General features: G+C 48.1%; 1 protein-coding gene across 5 annotated transcripts; it reads left to right on the top strand.

Moving 5' to 3' along the window:
* Window positions 1-1887: 1887 nt before the first annotated feature.
* CHST12 (carbohydrate sulfotransferase 12) lies at window positions 1888-19386 on the top strand. 5 transcript variants are annotated; one of them, XM_083474784.1, is made up of 3 exons: window positions 1888-2002; window positions 14810-14952; window positions 17667-19386. In XM_083474784.1, the coding sequence occupies exon 3, from the start codon at window positions 17770-17772 to the stop codon at window positions 19021-19023; it is 1254 nt and encodes a 417-aa protein (XP_083330910.1). In that variant the 5' UTR covers window positions 1888-2002; window positions 14810-14952; window positions 17667-17769; the 3' UTR covers window positions 19024-19386. The 5 variants fall into 5 exon arrangements, with proteins under 5 accessions (XP_083330910.1, XP_083330913.1, XP_083330914.1 ...); XM_083474787.1 differs by lacking the exon at window positions 1888-2002 and adding an exon at window positions 2005-2665; XM_083474788.1 differs by lacking the exon at window positions 1888-2002 and adding an exon at window positions 3410-3622.
* Window positions 19387-21897: the final 2511 nt, after the last annotated feature.

The raw sequence follows: 21897 nt of genomic DNA, 5'->3' as shown, positions 1-21897 counted from the left end.
TCTGAAGAAAGGTGTCTGGACTTGCAAGAGAAATCCTGCTGACCCTCTGAAGTTGATCATCACCTTGTGTCTGACGCTACCAGGAAAAAGCGTTGGACCACGGGCAACGCGATCCTGCGACTAATCATCACAAGGACAGTTACAAAGACTTTCTCTTTTCTCTCTTATTTTCTTTATTGACTTGCTCTATGTCTTATTGCCCTGACCCTACCGAACCATACCGCCCTTATTGGCCTGCTGACCTCTGCTACGACTGGTTCGTCTTGCCGGTGGTAAGAGATGGCGTGCTCCTTGGCTATTGGAAACTGGGGTCTGATGAGATTACCGTATTGAGACACCCCACTGTCCCGTTGTGGCTCCTCTCCCACACCACTGACCAGCACGCATGGACAGTGCTCTTACGGGAAGCTGCAGAGACGTTCGAAATCTATCTAGTTCTGTACCGCTCTTGCTGTTGTGGGAGGGTAGTCAACTGTTATCCGGAAGGTAGAGCACTGTACCAACCTCATTTGATAGAACAGGTCCTACTCTTAACCCAGGTCATAGATGGGACAGAACCTATCTTAATGCAAGTATTGCAGGGGTGGGAGCCTTAGCCAGGTGTGCATTGAAATTACTAAACAAGTGCCAGTAAGAATTGCCACCCCAGGATTTCAGCTTCCATATGCTCTGATCACTAGGGAGGCAGCACGAGAGTTCAATCCACCCAACAGGGTTAGTAGAAAAATTGACCCACATAGTGGGAGCATCAGCTCACCGGTGGGCTCTCATCCTTGAGGCTCAACAGGTAGTCGGGCACAAATATCAGTGGGCTCTTCAACAATGAGCACACCCCCTGAATATTGGTGGGAGGAACCATGGAGATATTGGGTTTGGTGGGTAGGAGTGATATGTACCGCCCTTGTCATATGGATGCTCTCGTATTTCTGTTGGCATGAACGGTATCGTATTTGTGGGAAGAATAGGCCCAATAATGCTTCTATTGCTTCTTTGCTTCTGTATACCCTGCTTAATGCAATGCCTGCAACATATGATGGGAAAGATGATGTCTCGCATGATGGGACCTCGCGTGATTACTGTAATGAGAGAATATAGACCCCTACCCCAGAACGAATCTAAGTAATAGATTGTTCAAAAGAAGAGGACGGAGTAAAGGGAGATAGGTTTCTCTCAATATTTTATTCTGTTGCTCTCAAATATTATCTACACATAATAAATAAATTCCTGCACTCTGCTAGGAGGGACAAAACAGCCCAAAAATTGCAGTAGCTTGCAAAAGCCTAATCAGCTACTTGAAACTGCTGATGCTAGCTACAGGTCAGAAGGTCGCTTCCTGCACAGCCAGAATATTTTTAGGAACTATCCAGTTGGCTGTCTCTGAGTACAGACCTTGACTCTGTGCTCAGATCTCTCAATAAACTCTTTTTCTCCAAAGAAGATTTCCTGGTACTTTTGTTCCCTCCGAGGTCCAAAGGGATGGCGTGGCTAATGGATCCCTAGGTAAATAAGGCTTCAGCAGGGCAGCGCCCTTCCTGCATTTTCTGCAAAAAGCGTTCATCTGGTTTAATATGGAACACGCGTTGGCATCTTGATGCTGCCAGTTGCTTCATGCGGACGCTGCAAAACGACAGAGCAGCACCGATCCCGCAATAAACCCTCATCCTCCGCCTCCGCCTCTTCCAAGCCCCTTCCTTCCTCTCCGACCCTCGATTTCCAGGCGGGGATCCTCCGGTGACGCGCGGGTTCGCCCCGTCCCCCGGCGCGCGCGATCCAAGGCCGGCGAGGCGCCCCCTGCTCGGCTGGGAGGCGCCTGCGCTCGCTCGCTCGGAGGCCCCCCCGGGCCGGCCTTCTCGCGAGACGGGGCGGCGCCGGCCGAGCCGGAGGTGGAGCGGCTGCCGGGCTGGCGGGCGCGCGGTCTGGCTGGCTGGCCCAGGGAGGGAGGCAGGCAGGGAGGCGCCTCGGCGGCGGGAGGCTCCGCTGGCCCAGCGGCCCCGGGCAGGAGGTGAGATGGGCACCGGCGCTCGGGGGAGCCGGAGGCGGCGCTGGGCGCGGCGGGGCGCCCTGGTGGGGCATCCGATCCGGGCGGGCGCTGTGCGTAATGCCGGCTGGATGGAGGAGCCGCCGGGCTTTCTTTTCCCGGGGTGGGGCGCGGGTGGGCTGAGCGGAGAGATGCTGCTGCCCCCCAACTTCCCCGGCCCCGAGCTCTCACCCACGTGGATGCGCGGGGCTGCCCGGCGACCAGGAGGAGGGCGCGCACCTCCGTCCAGCCCGTGCGCAACGGGGCAGGAGGCGCACGGCAGCCGGCCAGGCTCCGCGGGACGGGCCCGGCTCCCCGTCCCCAAAGGGCTGCCGAAGGTCACGCCGCGCGCCAGGGGTGGCGAGGGGGTGCTGCTTCTCCCACCCACCCCTCGTCTCGCCCCCCTGGGCTTGGAGAGGCTGCCCGAGTCGCGCGCCGCGAAGGGGCGGGAGAGGATTTCCTCCCGCGCCGAAGCCCTTTTGCGAAAGACCCGCCTGAGTCTCCGGGATTAGGAGGAAAGACCTCCTTGTTTTAATTCGGATTTTTTTTTATCATCGCGGCCACTTCGTTCCCGGTTGGTATCTGCGCTCAAAAAGAAGACGGGGCATCATTTCTTCCCCCGCTCAGGTCGCCCTTGCAAGTTGCCAGGTAGCCGAACAAACACCTGTGGACACACTTAGATAGCGGCCGGCGATGGGGAGCGGCAGCACCTGGCGCTGGCTTTATGCTTTGGTTTCTGTGGACTTCGCTTCTAGTTTGCTGGTTCTAGTTTTCCTTCAGTTTATTTAATGGGAAATGAGACTGTATTGTATTGCATGAAGTTAGGAGTGGTCTTTTTTATTATTACTTTAAGGCTCATAAACAGCGTTCCCCCCCCCCCAGATGTTAGATTGGGATCAAAGATATCTGGCTGTGAGCACATCATACATTTAAAGCACGCAACACATCCAATTAGTGCCGGGAAACTGTAGTTTGACAAGAGTGCTGGGAATTGTAGATCTCGGAGGAGGTAAACTGCAGTTCCCATGATTAGGGGGGCAGGTGTGTGGTGTGTGCAGGGCCTCTGACTGGTTCAAAGTAGCATTTTATTACTTCCAGTTCTCTAACAGTGAAATTTCCTCTCCATTCTCTGATTCTAAGGGTCAGGCTTTTGCACCTGACTCTGTGTAGTGAATATTGGGGTGCTTGTAAAAAGCATAGTAGATCCCCACAAACCCAAAGTCTCCTCACCCCTGAGATAGACAACTGTTAATATTTGATTATTATCATTATCATTCTTATTAATTACCTGCCCTTAATCCTGAGGTCACAGGGTGGGTTACAACACCAGAACACAATAAATGATAACCCGGGTTCACTGTGACGGAGCAGCATTTCTGAGAGACGGCACAGTGGGCAGCAGGGGGGGGCGCCTCCATTCACTCCAGTGCAGCATTCCCTAATGGACAGCCTCCTGGTGGTCACATGCCAGTGGTGGGCGGGGCCAGAGGGAAACAAGAATAGGCAGGGCACAAAACCCACAGATTCCTGTGTACATGTATCTCCATTGAGACAGGCAAGTTCAAGGACCCCAGCCAACCAGGTGTGGAGCAGAGCTAGTGCAAGGTATGTACTGGGAAGAGTCCCAGGGGCCACATAGGAAGCCCTGGAGGGCCGCATCTGACCCCAGACCTCAGATTTCCCCAACCCTGGTGTACAGCACAGTTCTCACTATGAAACTCTGCTTGGCTCTCGACTCATTTAATTGAATATTTATAAGCCCAACTAGCTTAGCATGTTGTTATGCTCTGTGAAGTTGGGGACTTTCGGAAGCTAGGGGCTGTTTCCATAGAATGAGGGAGGCTTGGGAGTTTGTTCGGGGTCTTTCTAGAGCAGAGCGGCTGGCTGTAGGGTTCGATTGTGATGGGTCCCACTTTGAATTGTGTTGGGGTGGATACTTCCATCCTGTTTATGAAGTTCAGGCTTGGTGGCTGGCTCCTTGGTGCTGGTGGGGCTTGTTCCACTTGTCAGCAGTTGGTGTGTTATGGAGAAATACCCCCCTTCCCCTTTTTCTTTTTTCTTCTGGTAGGCCTAGAAATCCTGTGGTTAGTAATAGCCAAAGCTGACTCGGGCATCTGCCTAGCTATCTCCTCTGAGTCGGACTGAAAATCAATGAGAACGTGAAATCAGGAGTGTTAAAATGAGAACTGGTGCGTAAGCAGTAATCCCTCTTATATGCTCAGGGGGAAACACCACTGGAGGGGGAAAGGGCTTCCCCCACTGTCGATTTGCTTCCAAGTGTGGGAAACAGAATCTAGCATTCTGCAGGGCTCCTCTGTGTGTGAACTGTGTCACCTGCAAAATCTTTGCAGCTTCCCCCTCGATCTGCCATGTGGACCCTCAATAAACCTGTGCAACTCCCATTGTTGCTATCAGGGACTGCATATTCTGACTCGGTGTATCTCAGCCAGTGTTAGAAACTGAGCTATAAAATCTAAGAGCCAAATGGCACCTTAAATCTAGGTTATGGCTGCCACAAGGATACGTCCATTTTGTGTGTGTGCAGGATTACGAAGGAAATGGTCTGTGGGGAAGTGCGGCACCCAAAGACACCCAAAGTCTTTGGGTGCCGCGCTGCCACGTGAATCAGCTGATTTGCGGGGCAGCACAGCACCAAAAGAGGTGTATCTTTTGGTGCTGTGCTGCCCAACAGACCAGCTGAGTGGTGCAGCACTGCAGCCACACCAGACAGCCAGATGGAGATGTTAGGGGCCAAACCTGGCGACCAGACACCTCCGGTTCCTCGCAAAAGGCCGGTCGCCTGTTGCAAAATGTGACTGGCACCCAGCTAATTTCGAACACTGATGAACAGAAACTCTGGGTGGGCAACGAGTCTGATGAGCGGACATAACCCTGCACTTTCTTGGAATTGGTTGTTATGCAGAGGCTGCAAAGAGATTCGCTGTGGCAAAGTGGCTCAACATGGAAGGTTGCGCCATTAGCTCCAGGCTGCTGCTTCTAATGTCTAAGAAACTGATAGATGGTGGAATGATGAACATCACTCATTCCAGATGCCAGGGGTGTTGCATGAGAGCTCGTTGCAGGACAGTGGTTTCAAGGTGGCCTGTCAATTAACATGGTTGTATTGAACATTGATTATTTTTTTTTTTAAAAAAGCATGTACAGTCATACCTCATGTTACATTTGCTTCAGGTTGAGCGTTTTCAGGTTACGTCCCGCGGCAACCTGGAAGTACCGGAAAGGGTTACTTCCGGGTTTCGCCGCTTGCACATGCGCAAACGCTCAAAATGACGGCATGTGCAGAAGCGGTGAATCGCAACCTTCGCAGACGCGGGTTGCGTTCTGCTCATGTTGTGAACGGGGCTTCGGAACAGATCCCATTAACAACCAGAGGTATCACTGTACAGTATTAGACACTGGTCACATTCACACTGTGCATTTGAAGCACTAGGATACCACTTCAATTAGTCAGGACTTCCCCCAAAGAATTCTGGGACCTGTAGTTTGAAAATGAGATCCTTAGATGGTCTAGCTAAGATTCCTGCATTTCAAGGGCTTGGGCTAGATGGGGTCCCTTCAAACTTCTATGATTCATAAGTTTGCATTTGCAAAATGACTAGAGGACCCTTGGAGGCTCTGACCAGGATCAAACAACAGACTCTGAATTTTGACTGTATTTTGACTCTACGCATTTAATCTAGAATTGTAGAATTGTTGGGCTGGAAGGGACCACAAGGGCCATTTATTGCCCAATGTGGGGCTCGAACCCACATAATCCTGAGATTAAAAGTCCATTGCTCTACCAGATGAGCTATCGCTTGGATATTTAACTTGTAGCTTGACACTTTTAGTAGGGCAGGTTGTGAAACTTGGGATGGAGTGAGGTTGCTGCAGTTACTTAGGGGAAGTGAAAAGGGGGAACTTGCAGAAGTGTTTCCTCCATGCTTGCGTGAAAGAGTTGTGATATGGGGTGCAGAAACCAGAAAGTCAACGCTGCTTCTGCTGGGCAGGGTACATAATAGCCCCCATATCTGGGTTGCACAGACAACTTGCTTGCAGAAAAGGAAGAATGTGTTCCTATTATGACATATTCTAGAGGCAGTGATGCTTCTGAATGCCAGTTGGTCGAAACCACAGAAAGGAAGAGTTGGCCTTGGGACATCTGATTGGCCACCGTGAGAACAGAATGCTGGACCTGATAAAACAACAGCAACAACACACAAGATACATAATAATCTGTAGAATTTAAAATATTGTTTTTATTGTACAGTCATACCTCATGTTATGTTTCCTTCATTTTATGTTCTTTCAGGTTACGTCCTGCAGCGACCCGGAAGTACCGGAAAGGGTTACTTCCGGGTTTCGCCGCATGCGTAGAAGCGCAAAATGACGTCACACGCATGTGCAGAAGCGGTGAATCGCAACCCGCACGTGCGCAGATGCGCCGCTGCAGGTTGCACTCTTTTCATGTTGCGAACGGGCCTCCGGAACGGATCCCGTTCGCAACCAGAGGTACCACTGTGCTCTTATACAGTATATTGGATTTCAGCTGTGAGCTGCATTAGAGGTCACTGTCCGACTGAAATGTGAGACAAAGAAAGATAAATCGGTACCTATAACTGTCTTCTTTGGCGATCCCTTGTAGCCAAGTAAGATTGTCTTCTATAAACACAGTTTTAACAGTGAGTCCGTAAGTGACTGTGGAGGCCAGTTCTGGATCCACACGTCCTTCCGCAGTGGGGACATAGGTTTCCGTGCGGGAGTTGATCACAGTGAGGGTTTGCCAAATATGCCTTCCTCTTAGCACATTTCTCCCTTTTGTCCTGAGTTCGAGTGTCTTCATAGCCCCATGACACCTTTGGTAAAGGCTGTTCTCCAATTGGAGCGCTCGCAGGCCAGTGTTTCTCAATTCTCGGTGTTTATACTACAGTGTCCAGCTGAAAGGTGAGATAAAGGTACAGTAGTAAATCTGTACCTATAACTGTAAAGCAGTCGGTGCCCTTGGGATATTATTGGACTGCAAGTTCCATCATCCTTGGCTATTGGCTGCTGGGGCTTCTGGGAGCTGAAGTCCTACAATATTTGGAAGGCAAGCACATTGGCAGGCCTTGTCCGTAAACATAAATGCAGCCAGTGAGTACGGAGTGGAAAATTTGTATGACTCTGGAATTTTTCTGTGGAAAAATTTCCATGCATTGTTGCCTAAAATTCATTAGTGACATAATAAATAGCAAAAATTGAAAAAGTGTTTTGCGATCCCTTAAGGACATTCATTTTACTACGACAAAGTGCTCAGGGGTAGCATATTACGGGATGAGCTTTCATGGAGTCAACAGTTCAGTGCATGAGTTGTTATCCTGTGTTACACTTGGCTGGTGAGGAATTGTAAGCTGCGAGATAAGAGGAGAATGAAATGCAGATTGTACCATCTGTGATAGCCACTAACAGTGGCAATTTTGCAAAGTGTTGGTGGTAGATAATTTGCAGAGCACTGGTGTCGATAGAACAAGCGTCCTTGCATCGATAAGCCAATAAGCACAGAGAGCATAATAAAAATCCATGCTGTTGATTCAGCCCACGAGTGATAGCACCAAATCTCTTGACCAGGGGTGAGCAAACTTTTTCAGCAGGGGGCCAGTCCACTGTCCCTCAGTCCTGGGGGGGGGGATGGACTATATTATGGGGGGGTGAATGAATTCCTATGCCCCCCAAATAACCCAGGGATGCATTTTAAATAAAAGGGCACATTCTACTCATGTAAAAACACGCTGATTCCCGGACCGTCTGCTGGCTGGATTTCAAAGGCGATTGGGCTGGATCCGGCCCGTGGGCCATAGTTTGCCTACCCATGCTCTTGACAAATCTTAGTTCGGGTTTTAATCTCCCTTTGAAGTTCATTGGTTCAAGGATGACCACTTTAGTTATACAGTGGCCTGGGAGGTTGATGTGTTTGGATTTATGGATATTGCTGGTGCCAGATTTGTGTACTCTTTTGCATATAGAGTCTGGCCTGTTTGTGATATGTCGTATGCAGAAAGGAAATTAATTTCAGACCGATGGTGGAATATACACATTAGAAGGTGGGTCTGTGAATGAAACCCTGATGCAATGGATGATGTTGTTAAATCCACAGTAGACGCAAGAATAGATTTAGCATCTGGATCTGAACTGTTTTAAAGTTGTCTGTGACTTCTTTCATGTGACTTGAAAGCACGCAAAAGTATTTAGGCACGGTAAGATGCCTTCCATGTATATATTTGGGATTCTGTGTCATAATATGTGTACAAATATCCCAGTAACTTCCAAGTGATTGCGTGAATAAGTTTCATTATAATGTTTTAAATCACATTTAAGTATATTTATTGACAGCCCCATCAATCATTTCTTCTGGCTAGGAAGAGAACTTTTTAAATATTTTATCCAGCATGTAAAATTGGCATGGAGCACTTCTTAAAAGTTTTAATCCAAAAGTCTGAGTGGTTCAATGCCTTTATTGGAAGCAATTCAAATGTCCCAATGTAGAGGCACAGTTCAAGAGCCTCCCCTTCATCAGGCTAGAAACATGTAGAACATCTTTCTTATGTAACCAGTGTGGTGCAATGGTTGGTCTAGACAGCTGGGAGACTTGGGTTCAAATCTCCATTCAGCCTTGAAGCCAACTTGGTGACCTTGAGCGAGTCATCATTTCTCAACCATGGCTACCTTTCAGGGTTGTTGTGAAGATAAAATGGGTAGGGGAAAACCGTGTATGCCTCCTTGGAAGAATGATGGGGGTATAAATGGAAGAATTAAAACAGAAAATAAAACAGAAATGGCAAAACAAAATAAAAAAAATTCCTTCCAGTAGCACCTTAGAGACCAACTAAGTTTGTTATTGGTATGAGCTTTCTTGTGAATGCACACGTCTTCAGATACACTGAAACAGAAGTCACAAGACCCTTATATATAGTGAGAGGGTGGGGAGGGGTATTACTCAGAAGGGTGGTGGGAATGGGTGATTGACAGCAGGTGGTGCTGTGGTCTAAACCACAGAGCCTAGGGTTTGCTAAACAGAAGGTCGGCAGTTCGAATCCCCACGACAGGTTGAGCTCCCGTTGCTCGGTCCCAGCTCCTGCCCACCTAGCAGTTCAAAAGCACGTCAAAGTGCAAGTAGATAAATAGGTACCGCTCCGGCGGGAAGGTAAATGGCGTTTCCGTGCGCTGCTTTGGTTCGCCAGAAGCGGCTTAGTCACACTGGCTGCATGACCCGGAAGCTGTCTGTGGACAAATGCCAGCTCCCTCAGCCAGTAAAGCGAGATGAGTGCCGCAACCCCAGAGTTATTCATGACTGGACCTAAGGTCAGGGGTCCCTTTACCTTTACCTTTAAGGTGCTACTGGAAGGAATTATTTTATTTTGTTTCAGCTATGGCAGACCAACAGGGCTACCTACCTGTAACTAGAACATGCAAGGAGAGAGAAGAAGCTGAGTGTGATGTAAAAGACCGCAATCTGTAATAGTTTTGAAATGACAAGCAGAAAGCATAGGTGCAAAACAGATTCAGGTTCCAGTTGATTTATACGATGGGGGAATCCTGGTTCAAAACTTTCCAGAAAGCCTGCACCACCAAATGCAACAAGGCTCATTTGCTCACTGGTGTTTGCACAGAGTGGGGAACAGTTTATGGTCTGTTTGTCTGTTGACAGTGGCCTGCAAACCTCCTCTTTCAGCCCCTCCTCCTCAGGTTCAATGTTTTTTGCTTGGCCTCTCCTGAGTCAGTCATCACGTTCCCCCAGTGTCGCCCGAGGCAAGTGAACCAAAGTTCTTAGCCAAGAAAAACCAGATTGACTGTGCCCACTGAGCAGATTTACATTTAGTTAGAAATTATAGGCCGATCTCACTATTAAATAATGATTATAAATTATTTGCCAATATATTGGCAAATCGATTAAAAGCAGTACTAAAAGACATAATTCACCAAGATCAAGCTGGCTTTTTTTCTTTTTTCTATTTTTTTAAAATTAATTTTCTTTTCCATCATTACAAACATCTCATATCAATAACATACATATCAAGCTGTCTTTCTACCTGGTCGACAGATGAAAGATAATATAAGGAATATAACAGACATAATAGACTATCTGGAGGCCAGGAATGAAAAGCAAGTGGCTTTGATGTTTATTGACGCAGAGAAGGCCTTTGATAATGTTTCTTGGACCTTCATGAAAAAGACAATAGAAATGGTGGCGTTAGGAGAGTCATTTCTTAGAGGAATTGGCTCTATATATTCTGAGCAGAATACTGTGCACTGGTCACGACACTTCTGGGCCTTGGGGGCTTGGAGAAAATTCTAGTTAGGCCATGAGGTTTTCTTGCTGTGATGGTGGGGAGAGCTCAGTCAGTAGAGCATGAGACGCAGGGTTGTGGATTGCAGGGGATTGGACTTGATAACCCTGGTGGCCCCTTCCAATTCTACAATTCTGTGATACTATGGTGCAAGTGATACTCAAGATACAAGAAAGATTTTCTCTCCCTTACCTAACCTGACAGTGGCCTGCAAACCTCCTCTTTCAGCCCCTCCTCCTCAGGTTCAATGTTTTTTTGCTTGGCCTCTCCTGAGTCAGTCATCACGTTCCCCCAGTGTCTTCTGAGGCAAGTGAACCAAAGTTCTTAGCCAAGAAAACCCAGATTGAGTGTGCCCACTGAGCAGACTCTTGAGAGTCCCATGGACTGCAAGAAGATCAAACCTCTCCATTCTGAAGGAAATCAGCCCTAAGTGCTCACTGGAAGGACACATCCTGAAGCTGAGGCTCCAATCCTTTGGCCACCTCATGAGAAGAGAAGACTCCCTGGAAAAGACCCTGATGTTGGGAAAGATAGAGGGCACAAGGAGAAGGGGATGACAGAGGACGAGATGGTTGGACGGTGTTCTCAAAGCTACGAACATGAGTTTGACCAAACTGCGGGAGGCAGTGGAAGACAGGAGTGCCTGGCGTGCTCTGGTCCATGGGGTCAGGAAGAGGCGGACACGACTAAACGACTCAACAACAACACCTAACGCTTGGCGTCCAATGAAGTTGAATGTTGGAAGATTCAGGATGGATAAAAGAAAACACTTCATTGCTTAGTGCATGGTTAAACTGTGGAACTCACTTCCACAGGAGGGAGTGATGACCACCAACTTGGATGGCTTTCAAAGCAGATTAGACACATTCATGGAGGTGGAGTCTATGAATGGCTACTACTAGCCTTGACAGCTGCCTCCAGAGTTGGAAACTGTAAATGCTACTAACTGCAGGTTGCCTCCGGAGGAGAGTTGCTCCTGCTCTCTGGTTTCCCACAGGGATTTGGTTGGCCACTGTGAGAACAGGATGCTGGACTAGACGGGTCATTGGCCTGATCCAGAAGGTCTCTTCTGGCGTTCTTGCTCTTTCATCTGTCCCTTCCAGAGGACTGGCTAAATGCCATCACAGCACATTTTGTACTCTTGGGTATTAAGAGCAACATAGGCAGCTGCCTTCTTCCAAGTCAGATCCTTGGTCCATCTAGCACAGTATTGTCTACACTGACTGGCAGCAGTTCTTCAGGGTTTCAGATGGAGAGTCTATCCCAGGTGCCAGGGGGAAAGTGGATGGTTCAGATTGGCAATGGACAATTTATGGAGAAGAACAGACCTTTTAGAGGTTTTAAGCTGTGTTTAATGCTTGGTCTGGGTGGAGTAGTTGAGTGGGGTAAGACCTAGTCTGGGCTCTGCAAAGGAATGTAGCCAACTCCAGGGCTCCAGTTAAAGTATATTTATTGAAGAAGTAAGGCACATAGAAACTGGCAATTAAAGAAAAAACTGCACTGAACAGGAAACATAAAGTCCTTGTAAGTGCCCCTGTCTCAGGAGATCTTACAGGAGGAACTTGGGTCCTGGGAGCACAGTTACTGGTTTGTTTTTATTTCACGATGTGTTTTGTGTTCTCTTTTTGTATTTTTATGTTATGAACCGCCCTGTGATCTTCGGATATACTATTAATAATAATATTAATAACGATAATAATAATAGTTGCGTGAGAGGAGAAGGGAGATGCTGCTCTCTTGCAGCAACACGGAGAGCAAAAAACATTAGAAAGATTACCTATGGCAATTCAAGAAGGGAGGAGTGGCGAGGAGAGAGGTAGCTGGTTAGGAAGAGAATGCCCTACATGTGTCCTAGTGTAACGTAGCGGTTAGATTGTCGCAGTAAGACCTGAGTTCAAATCCCCCACTCAGCCACAAAGCTCACTGGGATGACCTCGGAAGCCAGTCCCTGCCTCTCAGGCGGATTAAATGAGGAGGGGCAGAATCACATGTGGCACCTTGAGCCCTTTTTTGGGTGGGGGAGGTAATAATAATAATAATTATATCATTTGTATCCAAGCCTAGGGCTTGCCAATCAGAAGGTTAGTGGTTTGAATCCCCACGACGGGGTGAGCTCCTGTTGCTCGGTCCCTGCTCCTGCCCACCTAGCAGTTCGAAAGCACGTCAAAGTGCAATTAGATAAATAGGTACCGCTCCGGCGGGAAGGTAAACGGCGTTTCCGTGCACTGCTCTGGTTCGCCAGAAGTGGCTTAGACATGCTGGCCACATGACCCAGAAGCCATCTGCGGACAAACGCCGCAGTCATTCATTTATGAGGAATATTATGATTTTAAAATTACATCTTTTTTCTTTTTTGTGTATAGTAATACTTGTCGATCTATGATAATAACAATTATGAACATACTCTGAAAACAAGAATATGTATAATTGTAAGATGTAAAGTCATGATGTAAAGATACACTTGTGAGTAATAGAGGAAAAACTAATAAAAAACAAAAAATCCACCCCCAACCAAGGGCCGTGTGGGTGGGTGGGTGGAGAGGTCCTACTTGCCTTTGCCCCATCCTCCCGTTCCAGAACAGCTGTGCTACTTTAAAACGACATTTGTTTTTCGGCATTGCTCTTGGGAGTCAGCTGATGGCGCCCCTCCCTTCCCAGCAGCTGGCAGAGGCACATGTGCAGACAGGCTTGTAAAGGAGGTCTGTCAGGCGGAGGCGACGCTGGAAAAAGTTGCTGCTCTCCCCTTTTCGTAAGGGCTTCGCAAGGGAGAGGCTCGGTTGCGAAGGACAACGGTCAGTGTCTATAGAGGACGGCTGCTTGTTCCAGAGGTCTCCTCACCCCCCCCCACAACCTGCCACGTTTTCCAGAGACCGAAAAAGGTTACGTCAGCTGCCTCCCCCCCCCCTTTGCCTTGGGGAGCTGCACCATCGCTGTTTAAACGGGGCTCTCGCCTCGAAAACGTTGCGTGCCGAAAGGACCGGCAGCGAGTGCAGGAAAGGGCAAGCAAAATGGCCAAGTGGGTGGAGGGACAATTCCCCCCCCCCCCTTGGGGGATGGTTGCAGCATTTGGGGGCTTTTTAGAGGAAAGTTGAGTCGGAGGAGTTGGAGTTTATAAAATTGTGCGTGGCACGGTATCAAATGCTCTTCTCTTCCTCTCTCGTAACGCTTGGGGCATCCATTGAAGCCGAATGCTCGAAGATCCAGGGCAGGTTTTAATAAAAGTCGTGCCGCGCGTAGTTAAACTGTGGAACTCCCTCCCACAGTTTTGACCGTGTTGACCACCAACTTGGATGGCTTTAAAAGAAGCTTTGACTTTTAGAAGACGTCTGAAGGCAGCCCTGTGTAGAGAAGTTTTCAGTGTTGGGCGTTTTGCTGTGCTTAATGTTTTAACTTGTTGGAAGCCAACCCAGAGTGGTTGGAGCAACCCAGTTAGATGGGTGGCGTATTAATAACAACATTAATATTGACATATTTGTGGGCTGTCAATGGCTAGAGGCCGTGTGTCTATATATACTCTGCCTTCGTCACTGGGAGTAGCAATGCAACTGGATGCGAGTTGCTGGGAAACACAGGAGAAGAGAGCGATTCTGTGCTCCGATCCTGTTTGAAGGTTTCCCTGGGGAAATCTGAATGGCCACTGTGAGAACAGGGTGCTGGACAAGGCGAGCCATTGGCCTGATCCAGCCAGCTCTTCTTATGCAGATTTATATACTTAATCAAACTCTTAATTGCTCCCCCATCCTTTCTCTGGCAGCATTGCATAAAGAGCCAGCAACAGTGGTCAGTGAGCTGGATTTAGGCTGGGTTCAAACTAGCTTGATGGTCTTGTGCCAACCGCTATCTCTCAGCCCAGCCAAACCCACAGGGTTGTTGGTTATGATGAGAAAAGTGGGGTGAACTGTGAGCTCATTCTCAACTCCTTGGAAAAAAATGAGGGTTTGTTTGTTTAAGAAAAACATGAAAATACTTTGGTTATCAAGCCAAAAAATATCTTCAGAATGGCATACGCAGAAATGGCGAAATCGACCGGAAGAATAAGAAATCAAGAGAAACAACTTTTTAAAATAAAAGAATGGAAATGGTTTATTGAATATTTACAGTTAAATTGTAAACAGATAAGCTCATTGGCAGGATTATTGTAATAACCTGCAGTTTTATAAGAGTATGTCTTTAAAGTAGATGAGTAAATGAGCAAATTAAGTTCATTTGCATATGCAGAGGATATTAAAAATAAATTTAAGAAACCGCAGGAAGAGGGGAAAGGAAGTCAAGTTTTGAAATGTTAAAATGATTGTAAAATTCGTGAAAGGTATAAACTTGGAAAGTATAAATAAAATTTGGAAAACAAACAAACAAAGACTTCAGGGATACAGTTTCACACCAGCCCTTGTACGCTAGGAACCTGGGATATTGCTTTATTCTCAGGGTGACCCTTGATCCATTTATCCCAATATTATCTGTTCTGCAGCTAATCTCCCGGGCAGAGAAGTCTTTCCTGGCTCCTCATCCTTTCTGGAGATGCCAGCAATTGAACCTGGAACCACCTGCAAGCAGAACATAAAGCATTACAGCGGATGCTCCTGATGAATAGAAGAAGCTGCCACATACCAGGTCAGATGATGTGTCCATTTACTTCAGTATTGCCTACTCAGACTGGCAGTGGCTCTCTAGCCTATCAGGCTGCGGCTTGAGGTTCTCTTTACTGGAAGTGGAAGTCTTTTGACCTTCCGTAAGTGTCTCATGTGCTAAACCACTGGCCTTTAGTCCCTCCCCATTGCAGGGGTATCTGGGACATGTTCTAGACTGGGCACTCAATACGGCCTCTGGTCTCATTTCGCGTGACTCCTGAAGCTGCCCTGTTCTTCTGAGTTCCTTCCTTCCTGTTTATTTTCTGCAGTTTTTAAAGTGTGTCTTCCCCTCTTTCTGTTGTAGTTTCAGGACAATTATTGGACGGATGGACCATAATTTATCTGATAAAAATAAATGGGTGGTTTCTTTTAAAACCTTTCCCTGGTTGTATAGCTTATAATTGCATGGTTGATAATAAAAAATAAAAACATCCCCCTCCCACAAGCTATCTGAGAACAAATTGGTAGACTTTTGCTAGTTATGCATATATGTTTGATTACGTAGCACACCAAAGCCAGAAAGGCGTTACTTTCACTTGCTTCTCAGACCTCTAGCTGTTTTGGTCTGCTTTACTAAAATAAAACCCAGTGCACTTATTTGAAAGTAACCCCGTTAAACTCAGTGGGGCTTACTTCTGAGTAGACCGGTATAGCATTGGGCATTCTATTCTGAACTAGCCATGGTGAAAATTGGGACAGAGAGGTCTTTAGTTAACCCAGGATTCTTGTTTCTCTTGCTCCATCCATTGCTGGCCTTTGGCCTCTGAGTGCTTACCCCGAGGGAATGTGGCTTTTGACAGAATTAAAAGTTTCCATCCCCTGATGGAAAGTGCTACCAAACCCCTGGGGCCTCTTTCTTGTCTTGCGCAATGCGAGAATTCACCTTAAAACAGACATTAAAAAACCCAGACATATGCAGTTGCAGCTGTGTGTTCCAAGGGAAATCGATAGTAATGGCAAGTTGCTTGTCCATCGCTCCTGATTGTCTGCTGGAACAGGGATGACTAACCTGTGGCCTTCCAGATGTTGCCAAACCCCAGCTCTCATCGTCCCTGACCATTGGTCATGCTGGCTGGGGTTGATGGAAGTTGGAATCCAGCATCATCTTAGGAAGAACCATAGTATTGCAGGAAGGGACCACCAGGGTCATCTAGTCCAACCCCCTGCAGTGCAGGAATCTTTTCCCATCATCGGGCTTGAACCTATAACCCTGAGATTAAGAGTCACCGTAAGGGGCACACACTCCCTGCCCTTTGCCTTTGGGCCAGTCAGCCTCTAAAGCAGCGGTTCTCAACCTGTGGGTCCCCAGATGTTGTTGGACTACAACTCCCATCATCCCTGAGCTCTGGCCTTGCTAGCTAGGAGTGATGGGAGTTGTAGTTCAACAACATCTGGGGACCCACAGGTTGAGAAAGGCTGAATTCTAAAGCATGCTTCTCCAGGAGAAGAGCTGGAAAACCACCAACTTTACTCGTCATCATCATCATCGACTTTTATTGCGCTAGCCATAGGCCATGGCATCATTCAGAAAAACAACAAAAGGAAAAACAGCAATAAGCATAAAAATCATCAGGCACCAAACACACAATATAAACCACGGTCACAACTACAGTACTAAGATTGCTTGTTGCATAAAATAGAATAGCAAGAGACAGGAAGAGACTGGTCAACAGTGGAACAGACTCCCTTGGAAGATGGTGGACTCTTCTTTCTTGGAGGCTTTTAAGCAGAGGTTGGAGGGCCATCTGTCATGGGTGCTCTAGTTGAGATTCCTGCATTTCTGGGGGTTGGACTAGATGACCCCTGGGCCCCTTCCAACTCTCCAGTTCTATGATTCTATGAAAACTTATATGCATGTAAAGAAATATTTCAAAGCATTTTGCAAAAAGAATTAAGACAATAAATTTGCCAGTGAAAACAGCTGCATGAAAAATTCACGCAGTTATGAAATCAGTGTTAAGCTAAGAACAGAATGAAACATGCTTCAGCATTTTACATATCTGGGTAGGCTTGTATTTTCTTACAAATGCAAAAGAGGTCTTTTTTGGAGCTGTCAAGTGGGCAAATATGGGTAAGACAATCTTCCATATACAGTAGTACCTCGGGTTACATACGCTTCATGTTACAGACTCCGCTAACCCAGAAACAGTACCTTGGGTTAAGAACTTTGCTTCAGGATGAGAACAGAAATCATGCTCTGGTGGCGCAGCGGCAGCAGGAGGCCCCATTAGCTAAAGTGGTGCTTCAGGTTAAGAACAGTTTCAGGTTAAGAATGGACCTCCGGAACGAATTAAGTACGTAACCAGAGGTACCACTGTACTGTATGAATTTTACTCTTCAGCTTCCTTTTTGGTGTGGGTGTGTGTGTGTACGTACACACACACACACACACACACACACACACACACACAAGATTTCCTTGGTTTACAAAAGTACATGCCTTGTCTCTTTTTTCAAGTTGTACAGTTTTCTTACAATTTAGTTACAATTGTTGTGAGACATTAGTGTTGAGTACAGTATAAGGCGGGGGAAGAAGAGGGGGGATCTCTCTTCAGCTTCCTTGAATCACCCTCCCATATTTCCTATTTGGGTGCTTCATTTTGAATGGCCCCTCCCCACTGCTCCCCTTTTCCGTTCTGTCTTCCTGACCATCTTGTGTGGAGAAGGAGACTAACCTTGTATTTGATCTCCTTACAGGTTCCCCACCGTCCTCAAACCGCCATGCTGGCTCTCAGATATTTCCAGCAGAGCTGGAGGTGAGCGCAGCATGAGTTAGCCACTGCCGACACCTCCGGCCAGGATGACCAAAGCACGCCTCTTCCGCCTCTCGGTGGTGCTGGGCTCCATCTTCATGATCCTGCTGATCATTGTCTACTGGGACAACGTGGGGACAGCTCACTTCTACTTGCACACGACCTTCTCCAGGCCTCATGGGGTCCTCCCCACCGTGGCCAAGGACGGAGGCCAAGACTCAATGTCGGACGTTGACGAGTTCTTGGAGAAGCTCCTGAGCTCTGACCTGAAACGCGATGTGGGTCTCGGTCAGAAGACGGAGCCGCCTGCCCCGCACGCCTCCGCGAGGCCCGTCGCCGGCAACTTGGAGGAGAACGTGAGGGGCTACGACTGGTCCACTCGTGACGCCGGCGCGATCTTGGACCAGGAGCAGCTGCAGGCGGAGCGGCGCCGGACGCTGAGGGAGCTGTGCGCCAACTCCAGCTTCGCCTTCCCCACCAAGGAGCGCTCCTTTGACGACATCCCCAACTATGAACTGAACCACCTCATCGTGGACGACCGCCATGGCGTCATCTACTGCTACGTCCCCAAAGTGGCCTGCACCAACTGGAAGCGGGTGATGATCGTGCTGAGCGAGAGCCTGATGGACCAGGGCGTGCCGTACGCAGACCCCTTGGACATCCCCCGCGAGCACGTCCACAACACCAGTACCCACTTCACCTTCAACAAGTTCTGGCGCCGCTACGGCAAGTTCTCCCGCCACCTCATGAAGATCAAGCTGAAGAAGTACACCAAGTTCCTCTTCGTCCGAGACCCTTTCGTGAGGCTCATCTCGGCCTTCCGCAGCAAGTTCGAGCTGGAGAACGAGGAGTTCTACCGCCGGTTCGCCATCCCGATGCTGAAGCTTTACTCCAACCACACCAGCCTGCCCACCTCGGTGAGCGACGCCTTCGAGGCGGGCCTCAGGGTCTCCTTCTCGGACTTCATCCAGTACCTCCTGGACCCCCGGACCGAGAAGCTGGCTCCGTTCAATGAGCATTGGAGGCAGGTGTACCGCCTCTGCCACCCGTGCCAGATTGAGTACGACTTTGTGGGCAAGCTGGAGACTTTGGATGAGGATGCAGCCCACCTGCTGCAGCTCCTGAAGGTGGAACACCTTCTTCGCTTCCCTCCCAGCTACCGGAACAGGACAGCCAGCAGCTGGGAGGACGACTGGTTTGCCAAAATCCCCGTGGCCTGGAGGCGGCAGCTGTACAAGCTGTACGAAGCGGACTTCGTCCTTTTCGGTTACCCCAAGCCAGAAAGCTTGCTTCAGAACTGAGCGAGGCAGAACGGAGGGAAAGAGAGCATTTGAAATACCAAAATATCTCCTCTTCTTTTTCCAGAGCCCTTCCGTTGACATAACACAAATGCAACTTTTTTCTATAGTCTTTTTTTAAAAAACAAAACAAAACCACCCCATTGCTCGGACGCATGGAATCTCCCATCGCAGGAAGACTTTCCCCTTCCTCTTGTTCCGATTCATTTTATGAAATGTACCTTTTTTTTTGTTTTTCTGCTAGGATATAAGTTTGTCCACTCCACCAGCTGTATTCTTTCGGGTGCTTTTTATTAATGCATTTTTTTAATTAAAAGAGAGCACGAGAAAGAGAGAATATTAATATATTAAAATATTTAATACAAATCATTGTTGTGGAGTAGGGGAATAAAGGGGCACACCATCTTTCGTTGCAACTGTTCAGCTGTGAGTGTCCGGCGGAATTTTTCTAGCTGGGGAAGGCAGCAAAGTCAAACACTGTACGTGTGTTCAGGGGAGCAGGCTAGCTTCTCACAATACTTTTTGAAAAGAATAGTGCAGGTATATTTTGCCTCGTATCTCGGGTTCTACAAACACTAGAAACTTCTCTCTCCTTAAATGAATCTTTATTGCTAAAAGCTACAGTGGTGCCTCGCAAGACGAAATTAATTCGTTCCGCAAGTTTTTTCTTCTTGCGAGTTTTTCATCTTGCGAAGCACGGTTTCCGATAGGAATGCATTGAAAATCAATCAATGCGTTCCTATGGAGACCGTCCGGGGACAGAGGGGACCTGTTTTAAAGCAAGGGAAGGGGCAGCGGGGAGAATCGCTTCTCCCCGTTGCCACCCCTTGGTTCAAAAGGGGTCCGGGGACAGAGGGGAAGGCGCGCGCGCGCCTTCCCCTCTGTCCCCGGAGATTGCGGGGCTGGCAACGGGGAGAAGCGATCTTCTCCCGCCGCCCCTTGCTTCAAAAGAGGTCCGGGGTGCGGGGGCAAGCTTCGTTTTGCGAAGCAAGCCCATAGGGAAATTCGTCTTGCGAAGCAACTCGAAAACGAAAAAACCTTTCATCTTGCGAGTTTTTCGTCTTGCGAGGCGTTCGTCTTGCGGGGCACCACTGTATAAGACGTCTCAATTGGTCCCAAAGTGTAGGATACAAATAACTGATTTAAAACTGAACAGCAGCAGCAGCAATTATTATAAAGCAAACATACAAAAATGCAAAAATCACTCTTGCATAAGTTAAGCACTCCGCATCGCACACTCCCCCTTATGATACTTGTCGTGGTGCCTAGCTCTCAACTTACTTGCGGCCAAGGCAAATTTTGCAACCCGTGCAGTCATAAATGCATTATTGCCAGCCAGCAAAAGAGATTTGCTCAAGGGGAGGTTGGCTGGAAAGAGAGGTAACTGAGGAATTTTTGTCTAGAAGATGTATATAAAGGGCATTGCAACAAATAGTGTTGAATGTTCATTTCTCCATTTCTCCTGACTAACCGATCCAGAGTCTTGGGTACACTGGGGTGTTATTGAATCTTGCCGTTAGATATGTGGAGGGCATGCACTGAAAACTCAAAGCTGTAAATGCTTTTCTGAGTGCTGTATTCTCTCTCCTTAATGAAAGCTGGAAAATGGGGGGGGGGTATGGTTCGTCTGGAGTGGGTGGGACTCCTCTCCCTTCACCCCATAAGAATGTAAGAAGAGCCTGCTATATCTGGTCAGTGGTCCCAGCAGTCCAGCATCCTCTTCTCACAGTGGAAGACCAAATAATGCCTGTGGGAAACCAGCAAGCAGCACCTGAGCACAAAAGCCCTCTCTCCTCCCATGGCATCCAGAGACTGGTACCCATTCCCACAGACATCATCATCATCATAATTTATTATTTATACCCCGCCCATCTGGCTGGGCTTCCCCAGCCACTCTGGGCGGCTTCAAAAAATATATATTAAGATACTCTAATACATCAAACATTATAAAGCTTCCCTAAACAGGGCTGCCCTCAGATGTCTTCTAAAAGTCTGGTAGTTGTTGTTCTCTTTGACATCTGATGGGAGGGCGTTCCAAAGGGAGGGCGCCACTACCGAGAAGGCCCTCTGCCTGATTCCATGTAACTTGGCTTCTCGCAGTGAGGGAACTGCCAGAAGGCCCTCGGTGCTGGACCTCAGTGTCCTGGCTGAATGATGGGGATGGAGACGCTCCTTCAGATATACTGGACCAAGGCCGTTTAGGGCTTAAAAGGTCAGCACCAACACTTTGAATTGTGCTCGGAAACATACTGGGAGCCAATGTAGGTCTTTTAAGACCGGTGTTATGTGGTCTCGGTAGCCGCTCCCAGTCACCAGTCTAGCTGCCGCGTTCTGGATTAGTTGCAGTTTCCGGGTCACCTTCAAAGGTAGCCCCACGTAGAGCGCATTATAGTAGTCCAAGCAGGAGATAACCAGAGCATACACCACTCTGGCGAGACAGTCCACGGGCAGGTAGGGTCTCAGCCTGCGTACCAGATGGAGCTGGTAAACAGCTGCCCCGGACACGGATTTGACCTGTGCCTCCATGGACAGCTGCAAGTCCAAAATTACTCCCATGCTGCGCACCTGGTCCTTCAGGCGCACAGTTACCCCATTCAGGACCAGGGAATCCTCCACATCTGCCCGCCTCCTGTCCCCCCAAAACAATACTTCTGTCTTGTCAGGATTCAACTTCAATCTGTTAGCCGCCATCCAACCTCCAACTGCCTCCAGGCACTCACACAGGACCTTCACCGCCATCCATGGTGCCCAGCTTGTTGGTGGGGCACTGTAGACATGCCTGAGTTTTGTAAAGATGGATAGAGCAAAAGGGCCAGTTTTCAAGTTGATGCTTGGCCAGCTGCAGCAATCTACTAAAGGGTGTAGAACAGACTTTCT

This window comes from Podarcis liolepis, assembly GCF_965112155.1.
Source record: "Podarcis liolepis genome assembly, chromosome: 14".
Lineage (NCBI taxonomy): Eukaryota > Metazoa > Chordata > Lepidosauria > Squamata > Lacertidae > Podarcis > Podarcis liolepis.
Note: the sequence above shows the minus strand (reverse complement) of the source record. Positions and strands in the feature narration are given on the sequence as shown.

What these genes read in the sequence shown, in the direction of transcription:
- CHST12 (XM_083474784.1), top strand. Translation starts at nt 17,770, where the DNA reads ATGACCAAAGCACGCCTCTTCCGCCTCTCGGTGGTGCTGGGCTCCATC.